Genomic DNA, 25,278 nt, shown 5'->3' on the forward strand with positions numbered 1-25,278 from the left:
GGGTATTCCCAAGTCGACTTTGCCCATGAAAAGCTCCGCCAGGATGGTAAACAAACTGATTTTCGGGGATGAAACTTTCGACGACGCCAGCTGACTGCAGTTAGCTTTCACTCTCTCCGCTCGGCCTTTGTTTTGTTTTGGGGCAGTAACGGGCCACAGCCGGCACATGCGCTTTGCCCGCTCCCCGGACTCGCTGAACTTCGCCGCAGAGTTTTCCGCTTCAGAACCCGGAGGGCAGTCCGTCGGAGAGTTCGAGCCAAGTGCGGACAAAGGAGGCGATTTTTCCGTGCTGCTGCTCCTGCCAAAAACGCAAAGTGGAAAATGTGATGTGTTCGCTTTAATTGTCGAGGATAAATCAATTCCGCTGTTAATTAGATTGCGGGCACGTACCTGGCCAAAAGCAGAGGAGAAAGGCGAAAGGGAATCCAATAGGCCCAATCGAGGGCAGACCGTGGAAAAACCCTCTATCGCGAACCAGTTCGTGGCAGTGTGTGCGTGTGTGGATTTTCGCCTTACTTTTTTCATGCGCAATTTGGGTTACAAAGCGAGAAAAGCGCTGCTTAAAATGCATTAAAATGTTTTAAGCGCGGCGCTTCATTGATTTTCCTACGCACAAAGAATGATATACGAAGTCCTCACCAGGAACAAAGGGCGCAGGCCAACGATGAGGACAAAGACGCGAGGAAGCTGCTTCTAGCTTCCCAGCATTCATTAGGACAGGGCGAGGACCAGCCCCCGCGCAGATCAGGAAACTCATCCCGGGAGGCATCCTGGCTCCCGTACTGCCCAGCAGCGGCATGGCCGGCCTCATCGGCGCCGCAAATGGCAAACACCACCACCCACACCTCATCTCGCCCACCCACACGTCCCTGCCGGCCGGCATATGCAGCAGTGACAGCGGCATCTCCACTCTGAGTGCCATCTCGCCGCCGCTCTCCACCTCGACCACCACGGCCTCCGGTGCAGGCGGAGGAGTGGGCGGCAGCGGAGGCAGCCCCCAGCTGCGCACCTCACCTGCGCTGAGTATGCTGGGTAGCGCCACGGCGACGGCCAGCGGAGTTACCGCCTCCTCAGGATGCGGTCTTACTGCCGGGATCCTGGGCCCGGCGGCCAGCATTGACCTGGGCAGCTCGCCGCTTTCGCACCGAAACTACAGCAACTCACTGAAGGGCTTTAGTTTCCGTCGCAGCTTCGACGACAAGATCATCACTCCGCCGTACTTGTCGCGCGCTCCAGCCTACACCCACGGCATTCCCTATCCGCATTTTCACGGTACCCAGCCGGCGGCCACCACGCCGCACCACCTCCACCTACACCACCATGGCAACGGCACAGCTGCGGGATCAGGATCCGGTGTGGGATCGGCGTCGGGAACGGGATCTGGCAGCGGTGCAGGAGGACTCTACCAGCAGCCTCTGTCGCTGGCCTCGATGACGGCGGCCCTGCCACCGGCGCCGCTCTACGGATCCCCGCTGTCCCTGCCGCTGACCTCCTCTCAGTCCACCACCAAGCTCTCCTACCGCGACGACTTTCTGCAGCAGATTGGCTATCTGCCAACTACGCGCATCTACAGCACCCCGACCAGCATCGTCGACGAGGACAAGGCCCAGCAGGACTTCCTCTCGCTGTCGCTGTCGCCGCCGCTCAACCGACGGCGGGATATGCCGGCACTGCGCGGCCCATTCGTCAGTCTGTAAGTACTTTATCGATATCGTTGTCCCTATAATTTAAAGGAAATTTTTTGGTAACACATTTAGTATCTATTACTATCTCCGGCTACAAATACAATATTCGCCAATATAATAGGATAAACTTCCTTTGAAAAAATGTTCTTGACATGAACTGACATTTAGACCTGTTCAGAAGTTCAGGATCTTTTAATAATTAGAGCTGGGCCTGGGCGTGTCCGTCCGTCCGTCCGTCCGTCCGTCCGTCCGTCCGTCCGTATGTACGTACGAAGTTCGGGCACACGTTTATTTCAAGACGTGTCCATGACGAACTACTAGAAACGTTAACTAATACTGCTCATTGGAAAGCGATGTTTTTTTACAGCATGCTATATCAACGCTTTTCTATTAAGATATCTCAATCTCTCAGTTGAGTAACGGAGTAACTTGAACAAATCCATTTAATTTGTATTAGTGTATTAGTTTCCATTTGTGAGTGACAAAGTTTAAGACTGTAATATAAATAAAAATATACATTGACAATTTATGAAGTAATATTAGAGGGTATACCAGCGTCGACTTAGTGAAGTAAGCTTAATTCCAGTTTTTCCCATCACTCACATGCGAATAAAATATGAACATGAAGTATACGCCGCGTGTGTTCCACGTGTCTCTCACATATGCAGGAAATAAATTCATCGAACCGTAACGAGCTGCTCCAATATGTGAGCCGTTCGGGGGTGGCCTCACTGTTCGCGTTCCCACTGTGCGGGCACAGTGGGCCTCATAGTTGACGCAACACGAATGTGGAGCACTTTAGGTCGATCCCCTTCGCCCCACTGTGCGCTAAATCCGAATGGGATGTGATTCCACACACTACATACTTACTTAGGTGGTCCAGTTTTTGCGTCAGCGGTACGCAGCGAACTTTACCTCCTCCGTCCCATAATCCTACATCGAGATACCATCACCCCCCTTAGGTTCTTCCATTCAGTCCGCTCGGTTTGTTTACGTTTTTTAATTTGCCCTAACCGCAAGTAGGCACCACGTGACGCCAGTGGCTAACCAATGAGCACCCCCAACCCAATCACCAACCTCCTACCTCCTACCCCCAGCGCACCCAGTCACCCCTTCAGTAGCACAAACTCACTGCAATCGAGCAAAACGATGACGTTTCACTGCCTCTGGCTGCTCTGTTTTCGCACTGATTTTCTAGCCGACTTATTGTTTTCATTCGCTTCTTTCGGCGTCTATAAATAATAATTACATGGAGGGGGCACGCCGAGTAGGGCGCGTTCGTTTGTCGGACATAGGGTGACTCAAGATGTCAGGCAAGCTTTTCCGGCTAAAGAAGTCGCCATGGCTCCATAAGGATCAACGGCTGACTCAAGTTGGGAACGGGGTTGCAAAAATCAATAAGGCCGGTTAGTCACTTTATGAACTCAAACATTTGCATATTGTGCAGGCGGCGGGGCGGAACTGCAGTTGCATTGCGAGGAATTTTTCAATCGCACCCAATCGCTCGAAACTACCTTTCGAAGTGGTTTCGAAACCTTCTGGAATTCGAGGTATTCGAAATCCTGCCTGTCGAACACCCCTCTGCACCTCGAGGAAAAACTTGGCAAGGTGCCTAAGAAATCTCGAAGAACTCGATGATGATGTTGACGGGCACGGCCCCGCATGAGTGTGTGCTCATGTGGTGGACTCTTTCCTGGTGTAGTGCAGTCCATGACCGGCAAAGGCGGCGAACAACGAACAGCGCCACGACATCGAGTTGATGAAGTACATTGGATAATGACGCCAGCAGAAATACACGGCGCATAAAATCGATCATTTACAAAATATCCAAATTTTTTGAATACGTATTTCTCATCAGAATTGCCAACAAAGCAACAATTTCCTCCTAATCGATAAAAAAAAAATATTTATATACGAAAACAGCTCTCATTTTTTTGTTTAGTTATTTACGAAGCCATTAAATTTCGGACCCGTTGGCTTCAAGTAAGAGGTATCTGTTGGCCAAAGACTGCGACCAAACTGCTTTGTAAGGAAGTGTTCTCGCAGTGTATCACTCTAAGGAAAACTATCGGCGGGCATGGGTTCTAGGTGATCCACACACCTCACCCCACGCCGGACTGTGAGCGGGCGAAGACTAAACTTAGTTGTGACAAAAAAAAAAGAAACAAAAAAGCTGAACAGAAATACTCGCGAGTTGGAAACGGCTGCGCCTTGGCCGCTCAGGAAGAGGCGGCAAAAACAAAAGCGAAAAGCCATTCCGACATTCTCGCGGACGCAACTGAACGAATCGGACGAGCGAGGAAAGATACTCGCGCAGATACAGATACAGATACTTTTCATAATTCAGATTTTCCGCCGTGCGATATATTTTATTTATTTACCCCGCTCGGGCCACTGTTATGTAAGGAGTGTGTGTGCAGCGTGGTGTTTGTGTTCGACCAAACTCGTTCGGCGGTGTCCGTGATGCAAGTGGGGGTCTTCGAAAGTCAAGGTCGCCAGCCCCCACACGCACGCCCACAGCCACCCCCTGTTACTGCGCCCAGTTGCCATGAATTCGCGAAGGTCTAATCGGAAATCCAATTGTCGAATCGAGCAGTGAAGCAGTGAATCGAATCAGAAATGGATGGCTTTGGCTCGACCGCCCCCGACTCGGAGGAGGCCACCTGCCCCATGCAGGCCAATGCCACGTTCAGCCTCGATTGGCGAGTGACCCTGCTGGACCACTGGTTGGATCTCTATCTCGTCTACATGAACCGCCTACAGATGCTGCTGTCACTAGCCGGCAGACTGCATCTTCTGAGCCGGCACATCCTGGCTACTCTAGGCCAGGATCCGATCTTTATGGGCGTGCTGCAGGGCAGCCTGTTAATGCTCTTCCTCTTCCTGATGCACCTGCTGCGGCTGTGGAGCTGCGGAGGCGGAGTTGAGCAGCCGCTGAACCCCACTGCAGACGTGGCAAAAGAGCTGAGCTGCGACTTCAACTTCGTCTCCGAGCAAGAGAAGCGAGCTGCCCAAGAAGCCGCGACGGAGGCTCTGCTGGAGGTCGAGGAGAAGAAGCGCCGCAAGCGGTTCACCAAGAAGCGCAACTGCGTGTCCGCCGGCCCGATCCTTATTGCCCTGCGCCATCAGTCCAAGCGACCAAAGCACCATCGTCACGCGGCCCTGCTCTTTGAGCCCGTTACCCCCGGAGAAGTAATCCTGGATACCTACTTGCCGCCTCGGGAACTGCCGCTCACGATCAGACTGCCCCAATTGGCGGAACCAGTCAAGGAAGAGGAAATCGAACATACCGAGCTTAAGTGGGTTGCAACGGGAATTCTCACAGTGTCTACATTTTAGAACATGTATTGTTCCTGGTCAACTAATGACCACCACTTTTTTCTTTGCAGATCGGAGCCCCGCGGGACCCTTAGTACGACCGACGAAATTTACCCGGACTCGTCCGACAGCAGTCTTTACGTTTCAGACGAGGAGCAGGAAGACGCCTCTCAGTATTGCCGCGGTGGGTACCATCCAGTAGTCATCGGAGACATATTTGACAACCGGTTTCGAGTGGTCAGAAAACTGGGCTGGGGCCATTTTTCCACTGTCTGGCTTTGCCGGGATCTCAAGTAAGTGCTGAAATATCGAACTTACCATTAAACAAGCTCTTTCAAACCTCATGCTTTCCCTAGAGACGAGAAGTACGTGGCCCTCAAGGTTGTTAAGAGTGCTCCGCATTACATAGAGACGGCAGCGGACGAGATCCGGCTCCTGGAAGCTATCCGTGACGCAGACCCCATGGACGTTAAGCGGGAGCGGATCGTGCGGCTGATGAACCACTTCACGGTGCGCGGTGTGAATGGAATGCACACCTGCCTGGTTTTCGAGGCCCTGGGCTGCAGCTTGTACAAGCTAATAGTGAAGAACAACTACCAGGGTCTGGCCATCGCGCAGGTGCGCAACATAATCCGCCAGGTCCTGGAGGGACTCGACTACCTGCACAGCAAGTGTAGCATCATACACACGGACATTAAGCCGGAGAACATCCTGCTGGTGATCGATAATGCCGCCGCGATGAACCAGCAGATCGACGATGAGATCAACAGTCTGCGCGTGAAGGGTGCCGACTTCCCCGACTCGTACAGTGAGTATCAGTACCCAACTTGAGTTGCCAATGGCTAATGCGTGTTCCACCCACAGTCAGCTCCATCGAGAAGCAGACCAAGTCGCGGGCCAAGTGGCCACTGATCGAGCCAAACGGATCGACCAACACCAACACGAACACTAGCAACAGCACGGCGACCAATTCCAATTCGTCGACTCCGCTGGCCGCCGTGATCATGTCCACGCTGGACAAGGAGGACACCACGACAACCACCTCGTCCACGCTCAATTCCAACACCACATCATCGCTGGCCTCCAAGTACTCCAGTCTGTTGGGGGACAGCGAGTGCAACGGAGGCCTCGGCGGATCAGCGAACATAAACAACCGCTACCGAGCGGAGAAGAAAATCACTGCCAAGGTAAGATCGCTTTTAAACAGGTCGCCCCTGCCCCACACTCGAAAGCTCTGGCCAGGATAACATATACGTTGTGGTGTGCATGGAACGCATTTGCACTCTCCACATTGTGAGCCCACCTGCAAACACACACTGCACACCAAAGGAACACGAAATTCTTACGTTTTACTTTTGATTCTTTTTATTTTCGCGTTATCATTGCCTTTGGTTTAACACTCGTATCAGTCTTCTGGGGATTGCGACGAAGATGCCGAGTCCGACACGCTGGGCGAGCAGAGCACCTTGGCGAGCACCGTGGATTCGCCCACCGATCTCGATCCCGAACCCGAACTCGATTCCAAGCCCAAGGCCGAGCCCGAGCCCAGTGAAGGACCGATCCCAGAGGTAAAGTGGGTTGGATGCGGGATAGTCGTTAGTGATAGCCCGGTCCCTAGAACCGCGGGATAATCTGTTCCATTTTGCCTTATATGTTTTGTTATTAGGGGCAGTTCCGCCTTGCTGTTGTTTACTTACCGTTTTTGATTATCGCTTTTAGTTCGAATATGTTGACCTTCCTTGCCACACACACTTAACCCACACGCTTTTTCAAGGCAATTATTTCCTGGATCGAAACGCCAAATGCTTGATTGATTGTGGGCATGGCCAGCTTTATATGTGTCTGTAACGGGTTATTGCCATGTGCTTAACGTTTGCATTGCTATCTGCTAATTGCATATCATATTGGTGTTCTCACGGAGCTGCGGCTAAAGAAGTGTAAAAGTTCAAACGGTGCTCAAAATAATGATATCCTTTTGGCTATTTGAAATCTTCAAGATGAGTACAGTGTGTACAGTGTTGTGTCATTGAATTATGCATAAACTATAAATGTATGTTAATAGATTCGTATTGCATCATACTTTAAATTAAAATTAACATTTTACCCTATTTGCTATTAACTGCTCACCATAGAAATGGATTCCAAGTACTCCGTTCTCAATATTGCAGAGTTACATTGAGCTTCTTTGGCCGCACCTACTGTATATGATTGAAATGTGTTTAGGCTAAGATGTTTTTATTGTAACTCATTATTGTAGAGGCATTTCTACATTAAAGCACTAGTGGTATGCACAACTTGGGATACCACTGGGATAGTAATCCGTGGCAATCATCGCTGGGTTTTCGACACGCAATCCGAGCGTTGACTGCCACGTCGTTTGTGTTTCGTTAATTGCACCAACTAGATAATCCTTCAAAGAAGCAAACCAACATTGTGTATTCTTTTTCTTCCTTTCTTTGTGTGAACCAATTTTCATGTATGCAACATTACGCTATATAAACACGATGCAGCAGCCCACCCCGAACTCCACCAATAGCTCCTGCCCCTCCCACAACACAGCCACGGCAGCCAAGTCCAAGATCAACTCGAATATTCTGAGCACGTGCACGTCCTTGACATCGACCAACGAATACAGTCTCACCAACACGAACACCACTACAGCCTCCACACCAAGCGCTCCTCCAAGTGCCACTCCCTCCTCCGCCCCTGCCTTAGCCTCTGCCACGCCCCCCCGCACGTGCACGCCCTCGTTCACGCAAATAGCTCCTCCTGCAACTGCTCCAGCTACCAGTACAACCTGTACAACATCAGCCGAGCTCTATAATGGCGATCATAAAACAACAAGCACATCAACAACATCAACATCCAATGCGACATCCTCCGCAACAACAACAACCGCGACAACGACAACAGCTATCGCTAAACTAAATGTCCATGCCAATGCCATTCCTTCGCAGAACCAGAGTCAGAGTAGCCAGAACAACACCTACACGATCCAGTCGCTCATCGACAACAGCAACGTTCGGGTGAAGATCGCCGACTTGGGGAACGCCTGCTACGACGTGAGTATCTTTTAGATCCTTTTAGATGCTTAAAGTTCAAAATGATATATTCACGGGTCAGATAAACACATCATCGTCATTTTACCTATTACTCTTAGATTAAAAGGGTATACTGGATTCTTTGAAAGATATGTAACAGTATAATCAGGAATGCAAACAAAAAACTTCTATATCCGAATTTTTTGTATGTGGTGCGCGTGGCAGTTTTGGTCCTTGGCAACATCTGGAATCAGCATAATCTCAACTTTTGAGCTTTTATAGGTACTGAGATGCAGTAGTTCATACGGACAAACAAACGGACATGTCTCACTCAAGAATAACATACTTTACAATAAATCGTAAAATGTTACATACTTTTCAATGAATCTAGTGAATCCTTTTACTCTATGGAGTAAATATCCTATCTATACCCTATAGAGTTATTTGTACTTTTGATTCTTCTAATTCGGTATAAACCAGTTTGTTGTTATTATACTATTTCGATTTTAATTTTATTAGAATGGGACCAATATTCAATAGAAAATTCAAATCAGAAAATTTCAAGAAATAGTGTCTCGATGGTGTCAGTTTAGATGAAAATGTAAAACGAAAACTTTGTTTAATCTTAAAATTTTCTTGTTAAAACATACCAACTACTTAGTGGACGTCTACTACTTAGTGGACGTGGAGGGATAAAAATGTTCAAGGGAAAAAATTTTTGCAATGGGCAAAATGTTCAATGGCACATTATTTTTCCAATTTTGAGGATCCTATGCCAATTTATTCTTATATGATATTTGTTGGGTACATAGGGGGTGTATTTGGGTGTACATATTGTATGTGTATTGGTGTGTAGGCATGACACTAATTTTCTTAGGTATATTTTTAAATACAGAGTCAAACTAATTATCATTATGACAAAAGTTGTAATGCATATAATTTGGGAAAAATTGTAGTGATTTACATGTAGGTTCTAACCAATTTACATTGGTTCTAGACGTTTGACATTGTTGGTTATATAAATTGTTTGTGTAAAGTCTGCTAAATTATTAGAAATTAAGAATTCGTCTATTTGCATAAAACAACTTTTAATTCATTTTTTTTTAAATTTTAATTATGTTGTTTCCTGATATTAATATTTTATTGTTTGTACAATCTTGATTGACAACTGTTTCAGGAATGTTCCATGTTATAAGTATATTTAGTTCTATATAATTTATTTGGAAATTTTTATGGATTTTAATATATTTGCACTGGGTATGCTCAAAGTTATGCAATAGTTATTCTAGGGTCTTTGTTATGCTCTCGTTTGATGAGTCCAATAATACATTTGTCAAATATTACTCTATTGGTATCTTTATGATATACTTGGTTATCGAATATATAGAACTTATCGAATATTTGCTCGGTTAGAATATAATTATGTTCATCTGGGTACGGAACAATTTGGAATATTGGAACTTGGTGACTTCGCTAGGAACGTGGAAAATAATCAAAATTTCATTCGTGTCTGTTTTAAGCCAGGTTGACGTTTTAATCTTAATCATTTTTTCTGAATTTACATGTTTTAAATAATCATGATTTAGTTACTTTGGATTGAAGATTCCTAGTCTAGTTAATTGCATACCTAACTTTATGTCTTCTATATATTCTGTAAACTGCTGTAATCATGTTTAGATCATGAGTTTTCACGGAGTCTTCTGACATATTGTTAATTCTTTCTTCTAACTTTTCTCTGTCGTCTTCGTCTAATGTACCAAATAAGTATTTATACGCTTTCCGTACTAAGCTCAAAAGACCTCTTTTGCTTCGACTAATAATTCTTAATCCATTTATTTCCCGTTTCAATTTATCGACTAAATATTGTATCTGTGGTACATTGGGATAGTCGTTTGTTTCAGTTACTAGATTTTCGAACATTAGCATTGTCTTCGTTATATTTATACTCAATCAATGGTATTCGTAGCTGGTTGGAATTTCCATCGTTTCTGTTTGAAATATAAGATATCCCTTCTTCGCACTTATTGGATTTACTTCAATATGGTTGCATTTGACCATGGTGATAAGTGATAATATGAAACTAAGCATTATTAGGAATGTCTTGTGTACCTTGTGCTTCATTGGTTGGTCTGGAATTATCGTATTCACTCTTATTAATCTTTTTGTTTCTTAAATTTTGACTTATAATGGACGATTTTCCTGCCGCGGTTTGTTGCCACAAAATGTTTACTATCTATTTGTTCAATTTTTCCTGTCTTTTTAAGTGGATTAGTGATTTCACTTTTTACGAGTGGAGCCTGTCTATATTTTATATCAACTTCAAAATCATGTCTATTCTTATTGAGGTATTCTATCTTATCAATTTTGTTTTGTTGTACATTAAAATCTGGGCTGCCTGCATATAGAAAAATGTCCGCTGGATATTGATTAGTAATATTATGTTTGGTTTTGTGATTATATACGTATAGAATTCTTCCAAATTTTGTACACCTATCTTCAATATTTTGTTCGTTTCCAATGATTCTTTTTCGTTTACGGTCTTATGAAATCTTTCTATGTCGGATACACCATTTTTGCTAGTTGTTACAGAAATTTCAACACCTTCAGATCTTAACCAGTTTTGTAAAGCTATGAACATAAAAGCTGAATCTTTGTCCGCTTTAATTTCCTTTGGCTTTCCCATGTCTTTGCATATTTTGGTAATGACTCTTTTTGCTTCTAGCCAATCTCTGCTTTTTACTTCTACTAGTGAGGCAAACTTCGAATAAATTTCAACAGAAGATAGGAAGATCTGGTTTTGATTTGGTATAAATTGATTCGAATTTTGAGGTGGTTGTGTATTATTGTTCTGATTCATGCCAGGATAATGATTATTATAATTGTGATTTCTATTACTGTAATATTTTTGATTATTTTTTTGATTATAGTTTCCCCTGTTCCTACGTTTGTTCCCTTTTGATCTATTTGGACGGAAATTTTCTGGACTGGCATCATAAAAGCCTAGTTCCATTGAGGCTTGTTTTAATTTATAAATAGTGTCAATATCTTTACGTGCCAATGACATATAAATTCTATCCGGCAGTTTTCGATCTATTACAGATTTGACAGTCCTATTCAACATTTCTGTATAATTCGATTTATCAACGGGGTCGTCTTCTAATTCTAACTTATCAAACATAATCCAATACTGTCTTTCTAGTTTCTCTATAAACTTACAGATGCTTCCTGGGTACGATGTGTCTTCTAGTTGTCTTATGAGTGTTATATATGGTCTGTGGTCTTTGAATGCCATTGCCAGTGCTTTCTTCGTTTCCAACCATGTGTTCGTTCTTTCCTGGGTTACGACCTGCAATGCTGAATCCACTAGTAACCGCTTCACTGCTCCATATATCACGTGTGCTTGTCTGGCATCTTGGGTTGGGTATAGATTGAGTAGTTGCTCCACTTGATTAACGAATCCAGACAGCCTGCCAGGTGTGCCATCATAGTAATTTAGTTCTTTTATTTGGTTTAGTAGTTGGTTTGAATGGGTTTCCGAAAGTTGTGGAACCGCCATGGTGTATTTGTTTTTGGATATACGGAGTTTATTTGGTTTTAAATTTTAAGTTTGAGTTTTTAAGTTTCGGAATTAAAAGTTTTGATTAACTTTGTTTCCGAACGCACGGGATTTTTGTTTAAATTCTACTTTCACGTAGATTCTTTTGCGGATCTCAAAAATAATTTTTAGAATCACTGTTTTAATTCGCTAATCTTGGATAGCTAGTTGTATAGCGTATCCTTCAGTTGATTAGTACCGTACTGAAAGGACACTTTATTTTGTGATGATCCTACCGACTGCGCCAATTAAATGTTTGCAATACTCATATCTGAAATAAATATAATTTTATTTCACTGAATGATTACAATATTTGTATTTGTTGAAGAACACCGACCTATTACAATGGGGCCTCAAACTGAACTTAACTTCGTATTCTGAATTGATTGACGTTCAAGCCTCGGTATCGAGCTTTTCTAAACTTTAATGTTCTGATCGTGAAGAGAGAAAGCTTCTGACTTTAATTGTTTTACGCTTCTCTTGGATCAAGTGCAATCGCTCTTGGATACAAGTGCTTTTGGCTTATAATTTGACACTTTTGTTTTTCGGGACTGCGAGTCCGAAGTCTGAACGTGGGAACGTGATGTTTAGTCTACTTGTGGGTGATTATTGGAGTTGGGATATTTCCATTCAACCTTGGTTTTGAGGATCTTATGACAATCCATTCTGATTTGGGATTTTTCCATTTTTGAGGGTCCTATGACAATTTATTCTTATATGATATTTGTTGGGTACATAGGGGGTGTATTTGGGTGTACATATTGTATGTGAATTGGTGTGTAGGCATGTGCTTAAGTCTTAGGGACTTATGGATATGTCACTATACATATATATATATAACTTTTAGGGTCGGAAACGCGACCTCCTTACATTGTTTTCAAAAGTTTTAAATCCGTCTTTGGCTTTCTATGAATTCCCAGTACCATCACTTCACTGAGGACATTCAGACTCGCCAGTATCGATCAATCGAGGTTCTTTTGGGAGCGCCGTACAATTATACCGCCGACATATGGAGCACAGCCTGTCTGGCCTTCGAGCTGGCCACCGGCGACTATCTGTTCGACCCTCACGCCGGAGAGTCCTACAGTCGGGACGAGGACCACTTGGCGCACATTGTGGAGCTGCTGGGCTCCATACCGCAGTCGGTGATCCTCCGGGGCAAGCACGGGCTGAAGTACTTCACCAGCTATGGTAGGTATCGAATTGAATTTAGCCCACAGAATGATATGTGATGTGTGCCCCTGTTGATGCCCATTTGCAGGTAGCCTGAGGAACATCACCAAGCTGAAGCCCTGGAGTCTGATGAACGTGCTGGTGGAGAAGTACGACTGGGACCCGGTGGAGGCCAAGAAGTTCTCCGACTTTCTGCTGCCCATGCTTGAGTACAATCCGGTCATTCGGGCGTCGGCAGCGGAGTGCCTGCAGCATCCGTGGCTGGAGCAGGAGGAGTTCGTCTAGGAGGCTCAAGGAGTGACGACGATGACAGCCAGAGAGACACAGGCATAGGCACACTAAAATATTGCATACATACATAACATACGTATTTCGTACTCGTATTGTATTTCTAGGCTTAACTTTTATATGCAAACCATTTGCCATAAAGAGGAGGTATATTAATATGTACGTTAGCAGGAAAATCGGATGAGGAGCTAGCATTAAAGGACTAGATCGATGCACACACATTTTACACTTACGAAATGCGGACGATGTGCGGGGATTCCGCGTCGAATTTTTTAAGCTTTTTAATTTTTGTACTTGAGAGCTTTAAAATGTAATTACTAAAGAAGCGATTTTATTTTTAACGACGAAAGCAAACGAAAGAAGTTGCGCAAATGTTTTTCAAGTTTTATTTCGACGACGGGCATATAAGTATATACATACATATACACATATATTTTTTATTAACTGAGAAACAAAAACAAAAGACAATGACGACAATTTTTAGTCAACAGATGCCTAAACTGACTGACTGAAAAGGAATACATTTTCATGCGAAACCAAGTAAAACCAAACCAATGGGAAATGCTAAATAAATTGTACGAACTAGAAAAATATTCAGCATCACATAATTAATAATACCTTCTATAATATTAATAAGCAAGTATGTGTATAATTAACGAAACCCAATTGTAGATATCGAGAATGTTCACAAATACAGATGTAAACTCAAATATTGACAGCTTTTTAGCAGCGTGTAGTGATTTTGGTACATTTAACCGAACCCATTTGTAGATTTTTAGGCCTATGTTGATTACGAGCAGATTTAGGAAGATGCCCGCCCCCTACCTACCCGATTTCGGTTTGCAAAACTTATCATCTAGGCATCCGTGAAAAAGAACCTATCCCAGATCACGTAATTCAAAGCGAATTCAAAACAATAATAAAGCATTGCATAAAAGTCTTTGTATCGGAATTGAAAACTCAAAATCGAAATTGAAATACTACCAATGATAATTACTGAGAAATCGTATTACAAAATAACGAAAACATATTTTACTACTTGCCTACAAGTATTTGTACACAAGCCTACAAAGTAACATTGAACGTGACCAAATAATTTAATATTGCGGAAGATTTTTCCCCTAAACTCATATTTAATATACACACACGTGTGCGCATGTGTCCAAATGAAATGTAACAGAAATTTAAGCGGAGGAGCTGCACGTTCGCGGGAGTGGGCACATATTTCAATAAGCCGAAATAAAGAATATACATACCGATCCGATCTAGAGACAGCATATTAATGTGGGCTACTCGATTGGGTTGTATAAGCACTTTATTCGAAGTCGTACGAGTATAAAAATGCAGAGTCTAGAATACATTAGGGTATGTTTAACAGTTTTAAAGTATGTTAGATTAGCATAGTGATCGACAATCGATCGGCGGATAAACTACATAAGCATTATTTGGAATACACAGAGGGCGCAGATCGCCTCCATTTAGAGTGCCAGCCCTAGGATCTGTTCCTGCTTGTATACGCCATGGTACGCGTTGCGTATGAGCACGTAGGGAAAGCAGGACTCAAGCAGATCCATTGTGAGGAAGGGCGATTGCTTGACGATTTCGTCGAGCAGCAAATAGATGGACTCTCGGTTCCTTGTCGCCTCCTTGTCGGACTCCTGGCCCAAGCGCAGTAGGGAAGAACTGGCCAGAGCAAGGAACTCCTTCATGCGGTCCTCCATGTCACTTTGCCCGCAGATGGTAAACAGGGCCCCGAAGATGTTATTAATGGCCGCCGCCATGCAGTGCGTGTTATTTGAGTGGCCATCAATTGTGGCTCTGTAGAAGGAATTTTCGTTACGGGCCAGTTTTGGTATAGACACTGCCACAAAGACCATCAATAGACAGGCGGTGAGGTGCTCACCCTCGTCGAACTCTGGCTTTTTTGATTTAAGTGTAGTTGCTAGTGTGGGGTCTACCTTGCACAGCAGCCCCGCTGCTGAGGCCATCTCGGAAGCAACCCGAATCTGGTCGCCTCCGGGCAAATGTTCCTGAAAGTCCTTCACTGAGCTAAGCAGGAAGGGTATGCGCTTGTCCAGCACATCAACGAGGGCCTCATGCACCAGGTTGCGGAAACAAATAATAACCCCAATAATCGTCATGCGTTGCAGCACGCGGTCCACGTCCTGTAAACGCTTAAATTGCTCCTTCATCACTTCAGGTTTGTCAAAACTGGTGCGCAGTGTAATGAGCACTTCCTTGTTGGTGTTCACCAGCGACTTCAACTCTTGCACCTGGTTTGCTATGTGCCACATAAGTGTTTCGTTCAATGTTTTGATACCGTAAGGTCCCACAAGTTCTGCAAGTGCTCGCAGCTCGTTGAGATCAGAGAATTCCTGCGGGTTAAATGGTACCCAGCCTTCGGGCGAAATGGGCACAAAAGCCTTTTGGTTAATGGAGAACACAATGTTGCCAGCGGAGACACGCCTTAGCAGAACCTCACTGTACCAGGTGTTGTACAAAGCGGCAATGGTTTTCTCGCCATGAGAGTCCAAAGCCTGTGTTTGCTGCAACAGGCAGTTGTTGAAGACTCGTGTTATGTCAATGTGCACGTAGTTCTCTACTGTCTGCAGGACGTTCATGTAGGCTCGAACGCTGGCCAGCAGCTCCGAGGGCTTGGCTATCTCCATTGTCTCCTGGTTGAACATCACCATGCCAACAAGATCCCGGGAAAAGCGGTGTTCCAGGTTCTGACAGAGATACTCGCGAGGAGCAAAAGCAAACTCCCAAACGTTGACCGTGGGGCAATAATTGATAGCAAAACAGAGCTCCGTCAGGGCCATGTGCAGCTTGTCCATCGTCGTCAGATCCTCTCGTGTCTTTCGGTACGACTCGTCTCCGGGCTTTCGTATGTCGTCAAAATGCTTAGACTTCGATTTGTCCTTCTTCTTGCGAGCAGATTGTACGGAAAGAATCTTAGCACAGTGCTTTGGCAATAGAGCGTCTGCCATGGTGCACTGCTCATCGCAAATTGTGGTTATAATGTTTTTAGCCTCCTTGGCCATTTCCTCAAGAAATATATTTACCACGCTCAGAGACCTCTCACGTATATGGTGTCGCTCTTCCGGACACATTTCGTGAGTACAATTTTGGAAGTGGCTGCAGATCAAGGGAAAGGCTATGATGTAGCGGTTCTGCGCGGGAAACTCCAAGCACATGTGGAATTGGTCGTCAAACATTTTGTTATAGAAACAGAAGATACTAAGATCCGAGGTTTCTACTAGTATTTCGTCCAAGTTATCTACCACCCTAGTGTGGAAAACCATTGAATCCAGAAGACGGGCCAGCTCTGCATGCTCTGCGATCCTAAGTGCAGCCTTTCCCACACTCATGTACGTTTGGAGACGGAACCAGTCCAGGCGGAATGGTCGAAAATAGAAGAGTTCGTTGTCTTCCACCTGCTTAACTGTCAGGGCTGCGGCCGTGTTGTAGAGCGAACTGAAGATTATGCTTTCATCTTCCGGGCACATTTGGAGACTTTGCATTCTAATGTTAAGATCCGTGGCATCGAATCCGGACAAGTATTGCACGTAATATCGCTGCATTACCTGGCTGTATTTACGCACCAGAGCGCGGAGTTCCTCCATGTGGAATAAGAGCTCCGGCAGCTGTCGGTCTACAAGATCTTCATTGCTCTTTCCTATAAATTTAAAATAGTTACGGTTCACGAATTTTAATTTAATCGTAAGGAAATCAATAACTTACCTTTATTTTTGAGAAGAGGTGGGTTGTCATTATGCCTGAGGAGCCATAGGATCTCATCGCGCGCAAGACAAAGACCGATGAAAATGAAGATTGCCTTAGGTCCCAGGAGGCCTGGTTGGTCGGTCATAATAAGAGCTAGCTCCTTCAAGGCTGTTCGCAGAAACTTGCGCCGCTCCCGATGCATTAAAGCAGCTTTTTGAACAGCCGTGTTGTATGCTTCCTTTACTTCTCCGATCCGCTTGCTGTAGCCTTTAATTCCGTCGAAAGTAGCCTGAATGTATTGGTGAATTTGCAGGACCTCGTCGCGGAACAAGGCCACAACCCAGCTTGACTCCAGGGCGGAGAGCCAGATTTTGTTGACTTCCGGGTACTGTCCGAGCATTTGATGGTTCAGAAGCAAGCCAAAGATTATCCAGCGGTCCATTGCCTCCAGGGATATGTACTCGCAGGACATGGTGTCAGTGCGGACGGCCTTGAGAAGAATGGCCGGATTGCCTACCAGACTCAACTTTTGCATTTCCCTCCACTTGTCTGCTGGCAGGTTTCGCAGTGCATAGATGGAGGTCAGCGACCGCAACGCACTGGTTAGCAGGCGCTGATGGGGAATGAATTCCTCGGCCAACTTTTTTAAGGGGACCTCGTAGTCCAGAATCATCTGCCCCAACCGGGGGAAGCCCGTGTCCGCCTGATTGTTTTGCAGCTCGTAGGCGGCATTGTACAAGCCCAGAACTGCCTTGCGGTCCTCGACCCTAGACAAAACAATCATCAAGGAAACGTAGGTCACTACCAAGTCCAGATAGTATTTGGTTAGCTCGAAATTCAATGTGATGTCCAGGTGAATCTGGCAGGCGTCCATCGTGGTGAGCAGTTCGCAGACATTGTCCTTGAAATCAAGTAGGTCCACGAATGTGTGGTAATACAGGGACAGCGACTTTATAATCTCCGCTTTGATGTTTACAATGGCATTGAGCCCTTTGACGTCGATGTTGGGGAACCGCTTCACGATAAACTTGATGCTCGACTCCAACGACTTCTCGGAGAGGAAGCCTGGCTTCGACTTGGTGTCGCCGCATGCCTTCTTGATGTTGTATATCCGCGTAAGAATGCCTAGGCCGCGGTCATTCAATATGATTAGTTTTTCAGCTATCTTCTGCTGGTTGGGAAAAATTGGGCGTGCCATATCCGATGACTGTTGGCGACGTCGACTGGCTGAAGGCGGGTTTCCGGTGGAGCACCGAACACAGGTGTGCGCTGGCGAGACGAATTTGCAGGTGACAAGTGCTAATCTGCCCGGTAATTATACTTTTTCGATTGTTAAATTGGCCAAAAAGGAGCGACACAAAAGTGTACACATTACTCTTCCTCTTGTTTTCGCGTTAGTGATGACCCATTGGCTGATAGCTAAGATATATCGCTATCGATAACGATAGCTAACATAGCGGATATTTAATTATTTAACATTTAGTAGAAATAAATCGTTATTTAATAATATTGAAAATCTGTTTTGAAAAATACACGCATTCTTTTATATAAACTATTGATTGTTAAAAAGAAAATATACTATAGTTATATATAACAGCAGATCGCTTATATTAAAAATATTAATACCAGTTGGTATTTAAGGTTTTAATTTATTAGAATTCTGTCTAAGTCCCGAAAATGTATAGTCTTTATTTGCCAATGGCTTCTTGCTCACTAACTTATATATCAGTATTCTATACTTATGGTAAAAATGGCTAACAAATTTATTGAAGTTGTTGAATAAGTAAATAGGCCTCCTTTTTGTTTTCAGTGCTGTCATCAGCTGATTGTAGAGGATGCCGGTCATCGGAACCTACTATCGATATCACGAACCGATGAGCAAAAGAGCGATTAATGAACCACTAGTTCCGTACCATCGGGCACGTTGTGTGCCACGCAAAAACGCCGCAAATAAGTTGGATTTCTGATATAAAAGGTAGGCGAATAAGCGGTGTTACTTTATAAATAATACAACAGTGCACTCCGACAGCAATGGGAAAAAAACTAGAGCGGAACGACGTGTGTCGCGTGCCGGAGAACATCAATTTCCCGGCCGAGGAGGAGAACGTACTGCAAAAGTGGCGAGACGAAAATATCTTCGAAAAGTGCAGCCAGCTGTCGAAGGGAAAGCCCAAGTAAGTGCCGCATACGATTGCATCAGCCGATCGCCAAATTGTGTGCTAATTTTTCACCACCCAGATACACGTTCTACGATGGACCGCCCTTTGCAACCGGGCTGCCCCACTACGGACACATCCTTGCTGGCACCATCAAGGACATCGTCACACGGTACGCATACCAGCAGGGATACCATGTGGACCGTCGCTTCGGCTGGGATTGCCACGGACTGCCCGTGGAGTTCGAGATTGACAAGCTGCTGAACATCAAGGGTCCCGAGGATGTGGCCAAGATGGGAATCGCCGCCTACAATGCAGAGTGCCGGAAGATTGTCATGCGTTACGCAGATGAGTGGGAGAATGTGGTGACGCGCGTGGGTCGCTGGATCGACTTTAAGAACGATTACAAGACGTTGTACCCATGGTACATGGAGTCCATTTGGTGGATCTTCAAGCAGCTGTTCGACAAGGGTCTGGTCTACCAGGGCGTTAAGGTGATGCCCTATTCCACCGCCTGCACAACGTCCCTTTCGAACTTCGAGGCCAACCAAAACTACAAGGAGGTTGTGGACCCTTGCGTAGTCGTTGCACTGGAGGCCGTTTCGCTGCCCAATACCTTTTTCCTAGTGTGGACCACCACGCCGTGGACACTGCCCTCTAACTTCGCATGCTGTGTTCATCCGACGATGACCTACGTAAAAGTGCGCGACGTGAAGAGCGACCGACTTTTTGTTCTCGCAGAGTCTCGTCTCTCTTATGTGTATAAATCGGAGACGGAGTACGAAGTGAAGGAAAAGTTTGTTGGCAAAACCCTTAAGGACCTTCACTACAAGCCGCTTTTCCCCTACTTTGCAAAGCGCGGAGCTGAGGTAAAAGCTTATCGTGTCCTGGTCGACGAGTACGTGACTGAGGATTCCGGTACGGGTATTGTGCACAATGCTCCCTACTTCGGAGAAGACGATTATCGTGTGTGCCTGGCTGCGGGCCTCATCACAAAGTCCAGTGAGGTCCTGTGCCCAGTGGACGAGGCAGGACGGTTTACTAACGAGGCCAGCGATTTCGAGGGCCAATACGTCAAGGATGCCGATAAGCAAATAATTGCCGCGCTGAAGGCACGAGGAAACTTGGTTTCCAGTGGCCAGGTGAAGCATAGCTACCCATTCTGCTGGCGGTCAGACACGCCTCTTATCTATAAGGCGGTTCCTTCCTGGTTTGTGCGCGTCGAGCACATGTCTAAAAACCTGCTTGATTGCAGTTCCCAAACGTACTGGGTGCCGGACTTCGTCAAGGAGAAACGTTTTGGAAACTGGCTGAAAGAGGCCAGAGATTGGGCTGTAAGTTTTGTAATGGACACTTTTTTGCTTGTTTATTAAATCAAATCTATGTATCTAGATCTCCCGCAATCGCTACTGGGGCACACCGATTCCTATCTGGAGGTCGCCTAGCGGGGATGAGACCGTCGTTATCGGCAGTATCAAGCAGTTGGCCGAGCTGTCCGGCGTTCAGGTCGAGGATCTGCATAGAGAAAGTATCGACCACATTGAAATACCATCGGCAGTTCCTGGAAATCCACCGCTGCGTCGCATAGCTCCTGTTTTTGACTGTTGGTTTGAATCAGGTTCAATGCCGTTCGCACAACAGCATTTCCCTTTTGAAAACGAAAAGGACTTTATGAACAATTTTCCGGCTGACTTTATAGCTGAGGGCATCGATCAGACCCGCGGCTGGTTCTACACACTCCTTGTGATTTCGACGGCGCTGTTTAATAAGGCACCATTTAAAAACCTCATTGCAAGTGGGCTGGTCTTAGCTGCTGATGGTCAGAAAATGTCGAAGCGCAAGAAGAACTATCCCGATCCAATGGAGGTGGTCCATAAGTATGGAGCGGATGCTCTCCGTTTGTACCTTATCAATTCGCCCGTCGTTAGGGCCGAGAGTCTGCGTTTTAAGGAAGAAGGTGTGCGCGACATAATCAAAGATGTGTTCCTACCGTGGTACAATGCATACCGATTCTTACTACAAAACATCGTTCGATATGAGAAGGAGGATTTGGCAGGAAATGGGCAATATACTTATGATCGTGAACGCCACTTAAAGAATATGGATAAGGCCTCCGTAATAGATGTGTGGATTTTGTCTTTTAAGGAATCCTTACTCGAGTTCTTCGCCACTGAGATGAAAATGTATCGCCTGTACACTGTCGTACCCCGACTGACAAAGTTCATCGATCAACTTACCAATTGGTATGTTCTTTAAAATTGAATGATTATAGGTTAGTTAACGCGTGAACAATTCTCTTACAGGTATGTTCGACTCAATCGACGTCGCATCAAGGGTGAATTGGGAGCTGATCAGTGCATTCAATCACTTGACACGCTTTACGATGTTCTATACACAATGGTTAAAATGATGGCTCCTTTCACGCCCTACCTTACGGAGTACATATTCCAGCGCCTGGTATTGTTCCAGCCAGCAGGAACCCTAGAACATGCTGACTCAGTTCACTACCAGATGATGCCGGTCAGTCAGAAAAAATTTATTCGAAACGACATTGAGCGCTCGGTGGCTTTGATGCAATCAGTCGTCGAGCTGGGTCGTGTTATGCGGGATCGAAGAACCTTGCCTGTTAAGTATCCCGTTTCGGAGATCATAGTAATTCACAAGGACTCGCAAGTCCTGGAGGCAATCAAGAGCTTGCAGGACTTCATTCTTAGCGAACTCAATGTTCGAAAACTTACGCTGAGCTCTGATAAGGAGAAATATGGTGTAACACTGAGAGCAGAGCCTGACCACAAGGTTTGTTTATATTGTATTGCTTACCTATAAAGATAACAAAATTTATTTCTTAATTTTACAGGCGCTAGGACAGCGGCTTAAGGGCAATTTCAAAGCGGTTATGGCTGCTATCAAGGCTCTCAAGGATGATGAAATTCAGAAGCAAGTTTCGCAAGGCTACTTTGACATTCTGGATCAAAGAATTGAACTTGATGAAGTTCGCATCATTTACTGCACATCTGAGCAGGTTGGAGGAAACTTTGAGGCTCACAGCGATAATGAGGTATTGGTACTGTTGGACATGACGCCCAACGAAGAATTACTTGAAGAGGGTTTGGCTCGTGAGGTCATAAATAGAGTGCAGAAACTGAAAAAGAAGGCTCAACTTATACCGACCGATCCCGTTCTTATCTTCCATGAGCTAACTGCCGATAACAAAGCTAAGAAGGAGATCCTGGAGGCTCAGGCTCAGCTAACCAAAGTTTTGTCCAACTATGCCAGCATGATCAAAACGGCCATTAAGTCGGAGTTTGCCCCCTATTCATCTGAGCAGGCGTCCAAGAAGCGCTTAATAGCTAGTGAGCTTGTCGATCTTAAAGGAGTTCCCTTAAAGTTGACTATTTGTTCGACCGAGGAATTACAGCTTCCTAATTTGCCTTGGTTAAATATATCCTTGGCAGAAGATCTGGTGCCACGATTTGGAAATAGCAGCAAAGCATCTCTATTTCTGCAGCACAACGTTAGCAAGGAAATTATTTCACTGCCCACACTTCGCTCCGAGTTGGAACATTTGTTTGGATTGTATGGAGTCAACTTTAATATCTACGTTGTTGATCACCAAAAACAGACTTCTGAACTAAAGTCTATCGATGAAAACCTGAGCGGAAAATTGCTTGTTTTAGCTCGAAGCCAAGATGCACCGAAACTATCAGCAGGCTATGAACTATCCCCCGCTCCATACTCCAAATTCATCAACCAGCCTTCAGGAAATTCTATCTTCACGGAGAATCCCTTGGGACGCGCCTTATGTTAATCTTAAGGATTGCTATTGGTATTTAATTGAAAACGAATCGAAACTGAAATAAATGTTGTCAACTTTTCAAAAAAGTTGTAAACCTTATGCAGCTTTGTTGATTTTTATCTCTTCCCCGGGCTGTAGTATTTCCTTAATATTGTAGAATTACAAATTGAAAAGTATAGTAATGCATATTAGGTTCTAATATAGAGTTACAGTTATTCATGGGTTTTACTAGTTTAAAGCATTAAAATACTCTTCCTTCGCCAAACCCTTTACCACATCGATCCTGACACCATCTCACCTACTTTCTTTTAAAAATCCGAAATTAAATAACACACATTAATTTTTTTTATATTTTCATTTTTATTGAAATCGCTTTTTACTCGTAATATTATTAGTTATTATATATATTTATATGGATGTTTTATCATGTATGTATATCGGCTTGCCATAATTATTTCTGTGTGTACAATTGTCTTTGTTGTCTGCATTCGATTTGTAATTTATAGCCTATACCCTCTGCACTTCTCTCGGTATCCGTATATTTTAAAGACAATTTCGTACATTAAATACAATTATTGTTCGCAATTTATGCATGCTCGAACTGCCTCAACGGACTGACTGCCTTTAAATGTGTCGCCTTTTTCGTTAGTCAGTTAATATGCCTAATCATGATCTCAACTAATTAAGTAGGTTAAGCTTTTGCCCCATCCTGGAAATGTACAGATCAAAGTATTTAAGAACAGAGGTCCTGGGGTGTGTACGAGATTGAAGCACAGTCGAGCTCGACAACGGCAACCGCTTGGTATCTATATATTTTCCTTGTTTTCAGTCACAATTTTTCGCATTGCAGTTTTCTTTATGCTGATTTCAATTGGTTTGCTTTGTTATATGCTTTTTGGTTAATATAATGCTGCTTAATTTTATTACATACACATTCATATACGGATTTCTGATTTTTACAATTTTCGTTAGCTTGTAACATCTCATTCTGCGTAACGAGCTAAGTACTGAACGTTTTTAGTCCTTTACGCAGTGAAAGATTTACAATTCGAGTACACGAATTCAGATAATGATGCATACCTTAATTTAAATTTGAAGTGTTTATCCATATTTCATTTATAATTTTATTTAATAAAATTACTAACACTTTAGCTAATTACTACGCAGTTATCTTCTGTAATATTCTGTTCTACCCTCACTGAAACAGAATCAATCGCTTACTTTCACTTTAGTTAGGTGCTTATCCTTTTTGTTTTTACGAGCTTTGTCTTTAGTCTAATTCTTAAGCCTAAGTTTAGTTGTATGTATGGGTGTTTATAATACAAGGTGTGTTTTTATGGTTATAGGGGTATGTTTAAGTTCTGCGCAAGTCCTTATGCGCACTATATTTTATACTAGGTAATATTTCAATAGTCAATAGTTTAGTTTCAATTATAAATAGTTCAATAATAATTTTAAACACAAAATACCGACAAAATATCAGCCAAATTAAAGGGAGTACAGAAATTTTAACTTGCTTGTTTGAGTGTTAAAAAAAAGGAATTATAAGAAACTAAACCCTATGACATTCCCGGGTGGGATCATTACAAAAAACATTATTGCTTTTACAATTAACATGGCAAACGGTAAGAACTAAATATTGCAGCATAAAACTAATCGTAAGAGACTATGTTTAAAAAAATGAGTAAAGTACATGCGTTTGCTATTACTTTCGGTTCGATTTGAGTTAATTCAAGTTTTTCTTCGTTACACTTCAAGTTGTCAAATGAAATGTTTAGAAATATATATCACAATTTGTAAAAAGTTTTTAATGCGTTTTCCTTTGAATAAATTCAACAGTTAACATTATAAAATGAGTGAAAAGAGTCGTTAGAGTATTGTAGTGCATTGAAAGAGGACTGATAAAAATTCCTTTTGATTCTTGGCTATCCAAATTAGGTAGACGCGTCTATTGAATTTAAATTCGAGCATTCGGCTTAGAGACCTATTCCGCTAAAAAGAGTGTTAGATTAAAGGATACGCGCTTTTTCGTCAGTAGAGGCTTGAAAAGTATTCGTTCGTATATACACAGAGCAATGAAGGAGTAGGTTAAGCAGCGATCAACATTCCTGTTGCCATTCGAGAGTGGGCTGTGTTGGAGTGGGCCAGGTGTGGACCAAAGACTAGGGAGCTACTATGCAGAACTTCAATCTTTTTACATTTATTCATTTCGTAGTTTAACATCTGTACTTATCGTATGCATATTTTGCTGTGTAATACTCATCGTTTGACATCGTAATGCAACTGGCTTGTTTGTGGCCCGGTTTGTCCTAATTCCAATTTCCGAAACAGGCGAGATCATTCCGCCGTTCGTATTGGTTCGATCTATGCACTCTTGTCTCGACCTAAATCGGTTAATGGACCAATCTAAATAATACGCACCGTGCCGTAAAATGCCATTGCAAGCGGGTTGCCCGTGGGGACACTGATTCTGATTTAAAAAATTACATTAAACATTACA

The 25,278-nt window shown here is 44.0% G+C and overlaps 3 protein-coding genes across 13 annotated transcripts; 2 read left to right on the plus strand and 1 right to left on the minus strand.

Moving 5' to 3' along the window:
• Nucleotides 1-113: 113 nt before the first annotated feature.
• Nucleotides 114-14,364, plus strand: LOC6739105 (SRSF protein kinase 3). Of its 11 annotated transcripts, none has more exons than XM_016171937.3 (8): nucleotides 114-1,693; nucleotides 5,075-5,296; nucleotides 5,360-5,811; nucleotides 5,868-6,190; nucleotides 6,413-6,571; nucleotides 7,517-8,065; nucleotides 12,560-12,830; nucleotides 12,901-14,364. In XM_016171937.3, the coding sequence occupies exons 1-8, from the start codon at nucleotides 798-800 to the stop codon at nucleotides 13,095-13,097; spliced, it is 3,069 nt and encodes a 1,022-aa protein (XP_016032955.1). In that variant the 5' UTR covers nucleotides 114-797; the 3' UTR covers nucleotides 13,098-14,364. The 11 variants fall into 11 exon arrangements, with proteins under 11 accessions (XP_016032955.1, XP_016032953.1, XP_039149083.1 ...); XM_016171932.3 differs by having other exon boundaries at nucleotides 115-1,693; nucleotides 7,514-8,065; XM_016171931.3 differs by having other exon boundaries at nucleotides 117-1,693; nucleotides 7,961-8,065.
• Nucleotides 14,365-14,397: 33 nt separating this feature from the next.
• LOC6739106 (membrane-associated protein Hem) lies at nucleotides 14,398-18,255 on the minus strand. Its single transcript, XM_002085863.4, has 2 exons — nucleotides 16,845-18,255; nucleotides 14,398-16,779 (listed from the first exon to the last, which is right to left on the minus strand). Exons 1-2 carry the CDS (start codon nucleotides 18,022-18,024, stop codon nucleotides 14,579-14,581), a joined length of 3,381 nt encoding a protein of 1,126 aa, XP_002085899.1. The 5' UTR covers nucleotides 18,025-18,255; the 3' UTR covers nucleotides 14,398-14,578.
• Nucleotides 18,256-18,644: 389 nt separating this feature from the next.
• Nucleotides 18,645-22,877, plus strand: LOC6739107 (isoleucine--tRNA ligase, cytoplasmic). The gene is made up of 6 exons (XM_016171939.3): nucleotides 18,645-18,801; nucleotides 18,856-19,000; nucleotides 19,065-20,316; nucleotides 20,375-21,225; nucleotides 21,286-21,778; nucleotides 21,840-22,877. Exons 2-6 carry the CDS (start codon nucleotides 18,858-18,860, stop codon nucleotides 22,788-22,790), a joined length of 3,690 nt encoding a protein of 1,229 aa, XP_016032957.1. The 5' UTR covers nucleotides 18,645-18,801; nucleotides 18,856-18,857; the 3' UTR covers nucleotides 22,791-22,877.
• The last annotated feature ends 2,401 nt before the right edge of the window (nucleotides 22,878-25,278 follow it).

The sequence above is a fragment of the Drosophila simulans genome, chromosome 3L, assembly GCF_016746395.2.
Source record: "Drosophila simulans strain w501 chromosome 3L, Prin_Dsim_3.1, whole genome shotgun sequence".
Classification (NCBI taxonomy): Eukaryota; Metazoa; Arthropoda; class Insecta; order Diptera; family Drosophilidae; genus Drosophila; species Drosophila simulans.